Raw genomic sequence first — 11287 nt, forward strand, 5'->3', positions numbered from 1 at the left:
CGGCGCGGCCCCGCCCCGCCCGCAGGCAGCTGGCCCCGTGTCTCTTTCTTTGTAGCCCCCCGCTCCCAGCGGCTGGGAACGCGGCTCCCCCCCCCTCCATTTTCTCGCGACGACCTTGAAAGGTAGGTCAGGCGGAGAGTGTGTGCGAGGGGTGCTTCCGCGGTAGGAGTGGGCATTCAAGCCCAGCTCTCCCAGGATCCGAGTCCAAGGCTCCCCCCCCCCCTGGGGACCCTCTGGTCTGAAACTGGCCCCTGCTGAGGAAAAGGCAGGAAGCAGGCGGGGAAGGAAAGGCGCTTTGCACGTGCTCAGAGGCACGGGCTCCTCGTTTGCATTCCCAGTCCCAGCTGAGCCGGGGAGGTTTCCTTCTCGAAGGGGCTACTGCTCCACGGGCTCCACCTACCGAAGACGGGGGACGGATGCGGCCAGTCCCTCTCTGAACGGGCTCGGAAGCCCCCCCGCCCCCCCCCCCGTATTTAGGGTATTCTGCACCACCTCCAGGCAGACAAGCAAGTTTCCCATGCAGGGCCTGTAAACAGTTTGTTTGTTTGTTTATTTATTTATTTATTTATTTATTCTTTCGATTTGTAGACCGCTCACCCCCTAAGGGCTCTGAGCGGTTTTACATATACAATTTATTACAATCTCTTCATAGGGCCACAAACATACAACTGAGGGGGAACTGACTAACCTAACAGGCACCCATAGCGGAGTCTTTGTTGTTATGGTCTCTTTTGTGGGGAGGTCTTTTCAATCCGGCGTCAGCGTCTTTTTTCTGGCACAGGTCTTCCTCTGGTCGTCGCGGCTCTTTTTCCGGGTATGGGCCATAGTGCACGTCCGCGCATGCTCCCGCAGCCGGCCTCTGTCCAGAAATCAGAAACCAACCAGCCGTTCGTTTGTTTTTAATTTCCACAAGCCCCGGGGGGGGGGGGCCTGTTCAAGAACCACACAGGCAGCCCGCCACGTGTTGTTGTGTTTTCCCCTGCCTTCACTCCCCCTGGCCTTCATACTCCTGCACAGTTTCCCCCATGGGCCTTCTTCGCCATTTCCACAACGGCCCTGTGAGGTGGGCCAGCATGAGCCAGGTCCTCTTGCCCAGGTCCTCTTGTGGAGGCCGTGGCGCACACGCTCCAGCTCGCGGGGGAGGGGGATCGGGCAAGGGCCGAGGAGTCCACCCCACAGCGGCCGCTTTCTCACTGCCGGACGGCTGCGTAGGTGGTCTCTTCCTCCGCTCTGCCGCCCTCCCTTTTCAGCGCCGCCCTCTTCTTGTCTGGAGCATCAGAGAGCAGCAAGCTGGCGTAGACCGGGCCTGGGGGCTCCCCCTGAGCCCGGGGGCCGGTGGGGGGAGGCAGGGGCAGGGGCTTCTCCAGAGGGGGGGCTCTGGCTCCTGGAATGGAAATGGCACCCATGAGGAAGGGAGAGGAGCACCGACTCCCCTTCCGCAGGTGGGCTGTGGCAGCCGGACCTCCCCCCACCTCACCTCTGCAGTGGAGCTCCTGGTATTCGGGCTCTTTCTCGCCCTGCCCTCTGCTGGCAGCTCTCCTGCAAAAGAAAAGCAGAGCGTTGCCCCCCCCCCCAGAACTGCAGCCTTTCCCATCATCACCGTCCAGAGCAGCGGCCTGGCTGCGGGACGACACTGAGCAGGTGCAGGAGCTAGGCCACAGAGCTGGGGGCAGGGGGGGGGAGCCACGGCCACCCTCCCTCTTCAGGCCGACTGCCCCTCCTCTCAGGCCGGGCCTCCATGGAGGGTTTTGCGCCAAGTGCGACCTGCCCCCCCCTGCTCTGACCCACGGCGTCAGGGGAAGCCACATGGTGTCAAGGACCGGCCCTCCCACCCAACTCACCTGGTTTGGGTTCTCTTTTGGCAGTGATCTGGGAGGGGGAGATAAGAACATAACGTAAGTAGAGCCCGCGGGAACACAGACCTGGGGTCAGTCTAGTCCAGCATCCTGTCTCTCACCGGAGGGGGGGGAGGAGGAATCACTTGTCCTGGAGGTCCAAATAGCCAGGAGAATGTCAAGAAATTAGACCTTTAGTCAGTTTCTTGTTCTTTCATTAAATATAGGCTTAAACACAGGCAGGCCTTATATGAAAGATCTAGGCCTGTAAACGGGTTGAAGAGATCGAAAGGGGACCATCTGGCTGCTGTCATGGGAGAGCTGGCCAGTCCCTTTGTGCCTTTGAATAGCAGAGGCGAAATGGAGCCACACCATTTGGTCACTGAACACACACCTCATGCGCTCTGTTGATGCTTGTCTTACACTTCAGAGGGTAAACATCCTGTCATAAGCTGTTCCTCTTCTGAACCATTTGATATCACAGTTGCATGTCAGAAAACTTCAAGGGTCTGAATTTTGTATTGGCTCAAGGGCCCCAGCCTATGCAAATTTTAGACTTTAAGAAGTTTAGCTTTCCAGCTATCCGAAGGCAATGGACTGACCTTGCTATAGGTGCCTGCCTGGCACATCCACCCACCCAGGATCCTCTTTGGACAAAGAGACTTGGAAAGATGCCTGACTTCAACCATGAATAATAACACCTGGTAAACATGAGTTAAGTATGTACTGTTTAGTTAGAAACTTTCTGTGTAGCTTTCTTGTTTTTCTGCTCATTACTCGGTTCGTTTGAAATATCCTTGCACTCTTTAATTAATAAAAAAATACTTTGACTATACCTGGTTGTTCTGTACGTCAGAAGCTTCAGTACCTTAGACTGGAAGTGTCCACCTTTGTTGTTGTTCAGTCACACAGTCGAGTCCGACTCTTCGCGACCCCATGGACCAGATCCCGCCAGGCCTTCCGGTCTTCCGCCGTCCTCTGAAGTTTGCTCAACTTCATGTTTGTTGCATCTATGACACTGTCTAACCATCTCATCCTTTGCCGTCCCCATCTTCTTTTACCTTCAGTCTTTCCCAGCATCAGGGTCTTTTCCAGTGAGTGCTCCCTTCTCATTGGGTGGCCAAAGTATTTGAGCTTCAGTTTCATTATCTGGCCTTCCAGGGAACAGTCAGGGTTGATTTCTTTGAGGATTGACTGATTTGATCTTCTTGCAGTCCAAGGGACTCTCAAGAGTCTTCTCCAGCACCATAGGTCAAAGAATCTATTCTTCGGCGTTCGGCCTTCCTTATAGTCCAACTCTCGCAGCCATACATGACTACTGGGAATACCATTGCTTTGACCATGCGGACTTTTGTTGGCAGGGTGACGTCTCTACTTTTTATCATGCTGTTCAGGTTCGCCATCGCTTTCCTCCCAAGGAGCAGGCGTCTTTTAATTTCATGGCTGCTGTCACAGTCTGAGGTGATCTGGGATCCCAGGAACGGGAAGTCTGTCACTACTTCCACGACTTCCCCTTCTATTTGCCAAGGAGTGATGGGGCCGGATGCCATGATCTTAGTTTTTTTGATGTTGAGCTTCAAGCCCACTTTTGCGCTCTCCTCTTTTACACTGAGCAAGAGGCTCTTTAGGTCCTCTTCACTTTCTGCCATTAGAGTGGTATCGTCTGCATATCTGAGGTTGTTGATCTTTTCCCCAGCGTCCACCTACTGGTTAATTATTCGTAGAAACTCATTCTGCAAGTGGCCAGCCTTGCAGGGTTGATTTCCTGGATTAGTCACAGGAAAACTGGAAGTTTGCCCTTTGGCTTCTAGTCATCGGGACAGTCAAAAGGGCTGGGAGTTCTTGACAGAGAAGTATTTCTGTTTCTCTGTCCTGAGCCTATTTCCCAACAACTTCATTGGGTGCCCCCAAATCCTGTTATGGGGCAAGGAGAAGAATCTCTTTATTCACTTTCTCCACCCCAGGCATGATTTTATAACCCTACCCCTATGTCTCCCCGTGGCCATTTTTGTCTACACTGACTCTTCCCGCCCTTCCTCATAGGGATGGCGTTCCACCCCCACCCCACCCCCTTTGTGCTTTCTTCGTACTCTGCAGGATCCTTTTGGAGATGCCGTGACCGGAGCGGCACACAGGATTCCAAATGAGGCCACACGACAGGGTCTGTACAGGGGGCATTGCAATATATTGGGAGCTTCGTTTTCAGTCCGCACGATCTGGCTAAATGGCCAAATCCTTCTGTAAAATGGCACATTGGTTGCCCCTGACGGGACCCGCGTGTGTGTCTCCCCCGTGACTCTTCTAGTCTGTCTCTGAGCTGGCATTTCCATCAGGCTTCCTGCTACAAGCCCAAGATCTCTTCCACTCACTGCCACTTCAGAGTCCATCGATATATACGTAAAGTGAGGTTTCTTCTTTGGTTCAGGTGTGACTACCTTACAGGTACCCGCGAGGGACTTCACTGTCGCCCTCTTACCCAATTTAGAGAGGGCCTCCTGGCGCTGTTCACAATATGCCTTGGTTTTCACCATCCTGAATAATTTTGTGTCAACCGCAGACTGTTAACCCCTGGGTCCCAGGTCATTTATGAACAAATTGAATAGCATTGGCCCCAGTCCCTTTTGCTGTCTGTACAGGGATGGGGTGATTCATACATTTAAAACATAAATAAAGTGAAATAAATACCCATCCTTGTGGGACCCCACTGCTTACTTCTTTCCTTTGGGGGAAGAGTCCATTTGTTCCTCCTCTCGGCTGCCTGCCATTTAACTGATTCCTCATCCCCCAGAAAGGGGGCCTGTCCTCTCCTCCCCCCCCCCATTCCCAAGCTTACTCCCTCGTTCCGGAGTCCAGCTCTCTCACTAGGGCCTTGGCCTCTGGGCCCGGCTTCGTTGGCCCTCCAGGCAACTCACGGGCCCCCCAAGTGGGACAGCAGGCTGGACAGGACGGACCAACCCTTGCTGGGAGGGGGGTGATCTAGCAGGGCACCTCTGGAGACGTGGGCCCTGCTGTGGGGGGGGGAGACACACACCCCTCTCATGCTGCGATCAGCAGTCACCCCGTTACCTTTTCTCTGGGCGAGGAGGAGCATCGCCAGGCCCAGAACGATGGCAGCTGCCAGGAGGATGGCCCCAGTCGACACCCCTGCGAGGAAGGCCGTGGTGTGATGCCTTCCCTCTGGTGGCTGTGGGGGTGCTGAGCGAGAGAGAGAGAGAGAGAGAGCGGTGGCCTCTGCTCTGGCGGAAGGGGCCTCTTACCCTGGAGGAGTCCAGGGGGCAGGAGGGAGGTCCCTGCCAGACAGCCTGCCGAGTGGCTTTGCCAATGCAGGAGCACAGAGCAGGCGTCTTGGACGTGGCGGAGGGAGGGCACATCTGTGCTACCACCACCACCCCCGATCTATTCGGCACGTGGCCTGCTTGGCCTGTGGTGGTGGTGGGGTGACGTTATCCCCTTGTCCTCCCCCCCCCCAGGTCCTTCCTCCTTCCACCCCAGGTGTCCTGTGGGGGGGGGACAGCTGCTGCAGAGAGCGGGGGGCGGCGGAGGAACCTGTGAGGGGGCGGGAGTGGGGAGGTGCATCAGAGAAGAGGTCCATCAGTGGCCCCCGTGAGCCACAAGGGATAGACAGGGGCTCTGGGCCAAGGGATGCTCTGTCTTCTTGGTGCTTGGGGGGGGGCAACAGTGGGAGGGCTTCTGGTGTCATCTGGCCCCACTGCTGGACCTCCTGGTGGCCCCTGGTATATTCTGGCCCCTGTGTGACACAGAAGGGTGTTGGGCTGGATGGGCCTTTGGCCTGATCCAGCATTGGCGTCTCTCTTATGTTCTTAGGGCTGGAGGCTTACCTGTGACGGTCAGGTTGGTCCCCGTGATGGTTTGCCATTCCTTTTCTTTACCAAATTGGGGCTTCACGGAGACGCGACAGAAATAAAGCCGGGAGTCAGACTCCCTGAGGGCCGTGATGCGGATGGAAGCCGTGTGCCGCTGTCCCTCCTCCCTGTCCAGAGAGACCCGTCCCTGGAACTCCGGGTCCGTGTGCCTCTGGTCCAAGCAGCAGCTGAACAGGTAGCGGGTGGAATGGAAGCCTCCCAAGCGCCAGCGGACCTGGGCGGCGGCGGAGGGCTCCCACCTCGAGTCGTAGCTGAAGCGGCAGGGCAGGGTGACCGATCCGTTCACCACGGCAGAGAGCTGGGTGGGCTGGCAGACCTGATACTGCTGATGACAGACGCAGCCGGCTGTGAAGGAAGCAGGTGGGTGACGAGGGGCTGGCGCTCTGCGATAGAGGGGCGGGGGGGGCCCTCTCAGGTGGGGCGAGGGCGCCTGGGCAGCAGCAGTCGGGAAGAGGGGGAGGGGGTTGCAGAGGGACACGTCATTCAGCTGCCCACAAGCTCTGCGACTTCTGCCCGGGTGACAGAGCTCAGGTTGAAGATTCCGAGCTGCAGCCTGTTCCCTCTGCAACCCCCCCCCCCGCCGCCCCCCCACACTGTGGAAGCCTCTGACAGAAGTCTCTAGGAGACCCTCCCATCAAGTGGGCTCTGCGCCGGGAAGCATCGCAAATACATTGGCTTGTTGCCCACCTTTTGGCATGATGCGGGGGTGGGGGAGGAGTGCCCGGGGACCCAACGAGGTGCTGGTGCCTCTGTGCCAAGGTTCCCCCCCCCTCGCGCATCAAGGCTGGCCACTGGAGACACCCTGGCGTCCCTGCGTGGCCAGAGCTGCCTCCTCCCGGCCAGGAAGGGCCCTCGGCCACAACCCGTGTGAAGGTCCTCCGGCCAACAAGGCAGCGGAGCCCAGAGGCCCCAGAGGCAACGGGAGAGGTCAGAGCTCCGCCCCCAACCGCTGTGGTCCCGCCCACAAGCCCCACCTTGACCAAAGGGGGTCGCACGCGCGCACCCCCACATGGCCAGGCACCCCACACCCAAGCACACCCCCCCCCCCGGTGCTGCATAACACCCCTCCCGCGCCCGGGTGTCCACCCCGGCAATGCCTCCTCCCACAGCCGGGGGCGGTCCCAGTCAGCTCCGCCTGACGGTACATCCCGTGGCCGGCAGTGGGGTGTCCTCCCTGTGGGGGGAGAGATATGGGGCGTGGGGGGCTCTGTCGGGTTCCTCCCGCATGGCAAGAGGGCACTTAGCAACGGGGTGGGGCTGGGATGCACACCTGTGAGGTGCCCCGGAGGGCGCTGGCTCTGGCCACTCCAGCCACAGTAGGGTCGCCAACCTCCATGGGGCACCGGGAGACCTCCCCCTATTACAAGGTGATCTCCGGATGGAAGAGATCCGCTCCCCTGGAGAAAGTAGCTGCTTTGGAGGGGGGGCTCCAGGGCATTGTATTTCACTGAGGTGTCCCCCCCAAAAAAACCCCCACCAAACTTCAGGTATGTCCCAATGCAGAGCGGGTGCCCCCGCCCCACAGGCCTCCACTGGGGTTGTGTTCTCAGCAGATCTGTTGGGTATTGCAAGTTGAAAACACTCCGTGTATCTGGGGTTAAATGTTTGTTTGCGTTGCTCACAGGAAGTCACACGTGTTTCTCATGTAACCAATGCTGTTTATTGTGTTGTGGGTTGACCGCGTGGCTAGGCCCACTCAACTCCCATAACATGGTGCACGCTTGACTCTTACACAACTAAGACAAAGACAAACGGCCAGGAGGCCAACTATATACATATCCAGGGGACACCCCTGGATCCCATTGGGGGGTTTGCATTTCCCTCCCTGTTCCTATTGGCTCCTTGTTGGAGAGACCCGGAGCCCAGTCCCATTGTTCACCCAGGGTCAAGCCCTGGGTAGTCGCTGGCCCCTGGTGGCGGCCAGTGGACACAACACTGTTTTAGGAGTCCAGGCCCAGGAAATTTCTCCCTGATCTAGGAGTTTGATTGGAACGAAAGTGTCAAAGTGTTTTTGCATTTTATGGCTCCTCTTCCCATCTTTGTTTTGGTGTTCTGAAGAAGGAGAGCAGCCATTCCCTCTTCTAGTTTTATCTTTGTAGAGTAAGGATGTAGCCGATTCTGCTCTGTTGTTATTTTCATCCTAGTTACCCTTCCCCATGCTAGAATTTAGTAAAAACTTTCTATTTTAATCACACATGGACTCTCAGTCTGAATTATTTTACTCTGGCTCTGCTGGGCTATCTTATCTCTGCTAAATACCATTTTTTATATCTCACTATCAAAACAAGATCTTTCCTCCCCGTCTTCTGGTGTAACTCTGGGGGGGGGGCACATGGCATCTGGGGGCCGTGGCCGGTTGTGAGGGTCTCAGTTGGCTACGCACAGACCTGCCATTCACAGGGATGTCATCAGGTGCAGCTCCCTGATTGGTGGGTGTTGCGGGGGGGGGCGGCATTGCTTGTGACTTGGGCACACTTGCTGAGCAGTCTGGGGCCTTGGAGAGGTGCGTGTTGCCCCCCCTCCCGGAACGCCTGCAGAGACCTGGCCGGTGGCGCCTGGGCTGTGGGCTCTCTGGATGGACGGGGCTGCCTGGGACAAGGGGCCAGAGTGACCTCCCTGACGGGCAGGGCAGCCTTTGCGGTCCTGGTGGAGACGTGCTGCTGCTGCCCTCGGCTCCTGGAGCACTGGCCGACCCCCCACCCGACCACACCCACCGGCCTCAAGCGAGGCAGCGTGGGGCGGAGGCAGAGGGGGCCCGCGGGTAACATGAGCACCACTCCCCCCTCCCCCCCGCAGTATCCACACACACACACACGCCCCCCGGAGGGAGGGAGCCCGTTCCCAGCCCCCCCCGGACCCCCACAGTGGATGATTACCCGGCTCCTCCTCCGCATCCTGGCATTCCTCCAGGGGCCATTCACTCTTGGCTAGCGGCCCATTCTGACCTGGGGACGTCGCTCCCGCTGGGACTGGGATCTCTGTGGGGACAGTTGCCGAGATGTTGCACTGGCCCAGACGCCGGGCCCTTTCTCTCTGGCCCTTTCCGGCCTTCTCACAGGGTCGGTCCAGCCTGGGTGAGTGGGCAACAGTGTGGCCAACGGAGTTCCGTGCAGGTTAAGTGCCAGGGGGCATACATCTGCTGACGCCAAAGAACCCTAACCCTTTTAAACAGAGGCTGGTGGAGTTTGAAAGGGCCAAGGCTGGCCGGGAAAGAGATCTTGGGGTTGGGGTGAATTTGCTGTGAGTGGCAGCTGACTTATGGGTGGGGACCCCGTAGGGTTTTCAGGGCGAGAGACCTCCAGGGGTGGTTTCCCACGGCCTGTCCTGGCGTCACGCCCCTGCTGCAAGACTAGCCAAGGCCGGCCCTGCTTGGCTCCTGAGATCTGACCGGATCGGGCCAGCGGGGGGGGGGGCATCCCGGTCAGGGCCGCAGTGGCGAATGGCTCCTCCGTGGCAGTGCCAGCCCCACGTGGGCCAGAGCAGCCGTGAAGGAAGGCCGGCTCCTGATAAGAAGAAGGAAAACGGGGTTGCCACCCTGTGTGGGTAGATCACTTTCCCCTGAGTTAATAATAGCTCCTGAAGATGGGAGAATTGTGGTAGTGAAAATTCAAAAACGGGGAAAAGAAAGTGTGTTAGTTAATACTAGAAACAAGAGTCTTTTCCCTCAATAGAGGAATTAGGGCATAAATTATTAGAGACAGCGGAATTTGATGAATCAAGCGTTATGCTTCAAGGAAAAGATTAAAAAAATGTTGAAATATGTTATACATATGGATGAATAATCAGTAGCTGTTATAGACTCAAATGGATATAGATTTGTTTGTATATACTTTGTATGCGTTTAGAAAACTGAAAATAAAACCTGGGGGCGGGGGGGGGGGGGGGGAAAAAAAAAGCTCCAAGCCAGGGAGGAAAGAGCCAGTGCTGCCCTGCCCCTGGAGAGGCCAAGGGCGGAGCCTCGCTTGGCGTACGGGATGCAGTTCCGGTCACCGTGTCTCCAGAAGGACAGCGCTGGGCTGGAGAAAGCACAGAAGACCAAATAGCTCCCCTTTCAGAAACAGCAATTTGTATTTCTGAGGACAGAAACCATCACTGGCGACAAGAAGCAAAAAGCATACAGCTGAATAGCAGAGTACCAGAAGCCTCGGAGACCGGGGAAAACCCAACAGGCCGAAGCCCTCAGTCCCCTTGGCTGGGGCCCTGCCACCGTCGGCCCTGCCTGGTCACCTGTCTTCAGACCATGGGCTGCATGGGGGGGCCCTCCTCTGTCAGGGACCCCAGGAGGACTCCTCCCCTTGAACACAAGGCCCCCCCTCCCATCTCCTCTGGTCTCAAGCACCTTTCTTCCCCCAGCGCCTCCCCCCAGAGCCCCTTCCAGGGGAGATTCCCGAGGCAGACTAGCGGGAAGGGAACTTGCAATAAACCCAGATGCCAGCTTTGCTGCCAGGTACACCCAGACGACACAATCATTGGACCCAACAACGTCAGCAACACCATCAGGGGCTCCTTCACTTGCCCCTCCTCTGCTGCAGCTCTTTTGTCCTCTCGGGCTTCACTCATGACTCCCAGAGGGGGGCTCTGTGGACCATCTTTGCAGCTAGGAAGTTAGAGCTAATTGAGAGCGCCCTTCCTTTTGACCAGAGCACCTGAAAGCGGGGGGGGGGTGTTGAGCCCCTAAGCATGCATAAAGTGCAACCCCAACACTGACAGGGCAAAGTGGAAAATTCTTACACCAATGATCTGGGGTGAAATGCCACCTCCTCACACTCCCACCAGTTCAGAACCCACCGGCACAGAAAGGGTTCGGGTTCTTCTGGTACTCTGCTACTTAATCATTCAGCGTGGCTGGAACCTTATACATTCCCTAGAACTGTTTGACCTCCTGTCCTAACCGTTTTAACTGTTTGTTGTTAAATTGTTTGGATGATTTCGCATTTCCACTCCCAAGGCCTGCGCTGCCTCCCTGGGCGGCACCCTCCTGCTGCTGTGGCGGCCACCCCCTTCGGGCAAGACTTCCACCTTTTACAGCAAAAGCTGTGGTGCCCTTTGTGGCTTCCTTGGCTCTGGCTGGCAAGACCCGAGCAAGCGAAGAGCCTCCCAGGGCTGGCCTGAGGTTCCCCCCTCTGTCTCCACAGCCGAGGCCAGCTGCTCAGTCTGGAGGGCTGCCAGGCTCCAGGCCCCCCCGGGGGGGGGGCAGGGGGAGATACTGAGGCACAGGACACCCCCTCCCCACCTACCTCTGTGCAGGAGCTGAGCCAGCAGGATCAGGGCCAGCCACATGGCCTCCGGGAAGGGAAGTGGGTATGAAGGGCTCCGCAGTCCCGGGGAGGTTCCCAGCCAGAGACAGAGGCTGCCTGCCTGCCTGCCTGCCTGCCTGCCGCCTCTGTGCGTGTGTGTGCGTGTGATGGGGATTGAGCAACGGGGCTGCTGTGGCGAAAGAGAGAACGAGGGGGAAGTCTCCTCTCGGGAGCCAGCCAGCCAGCCAGCCACTGCCCATCTTGCGCAGGGCCACCGGCAAGAAGGAAGTGGCAGCATGGCGGGGGGGGGGGGGGGGGCCACTACAGCATT

At 57.6% G+C, this 11287-nt stretch overlaps 2 protein-coding genes across 2 annotated transcripts in view; both read right to left on the minus strand.

The window, feature by feature from the left end:
• Window positions 1-825, minus strand: part of LOC107113529 (2-acylglycerol O-acyltransferase 2-B-like) — a 3620-nt gene extending 2795 nt beyond the window's left edge. The window contains exon 1 of the mRNA XM_015414862.1: window positions 780-825. Coding sequence (XP_015270348.1) covers window positions 780-825 — 46 coding nt within the window. The remainder of the gene's footprint in view (window positions 1-779) is intronic.
• On the minus strand, window positions 646-11029 carry LOC107113539 (paired immunoglobulin-like type 2 receptor alpha). The gene is made up of 7 exons (XM_015414874.1): window positions 10957-11029; window positions 8596-8697; window positions 5675-6064; window positions 4902-5030; window positions 1842-1869; window positions 1478-1539; window positions 646-1384 (listed from the first exon to the last, which is right to left on the minus strand). Exons 1-7 carry the CDS (start codon window positions 10997-10999, stop codon window positions 1191-1193), a joined length of 948 nt encoding a protein of 315 aa, XP_015270360.1. The 5' UTR covers window positions 11000-11029; the 3' UTR covers window positions 646-1190.
• Between the last annotated feature and the right edge of the window lie 258 nt (window positions 11030-11287).

This window comes from Gekko japonicus, unplaced genomic scaffold, assembly GCF_001447785.1.
Source record: "Gekko japonicus isolate JY-2015 unplaced genomic scaffold, Gekko_japonicus_V1.1 scaffold2374, whole genome shotgun sequence".
Taxonomy (NCBI): domain Eukaryota; kingdom Metazoa; phylum Chordata; class Lepidosauria; order Squamata; family Gekkonidae; genus Gekko; species Gekko japonicus.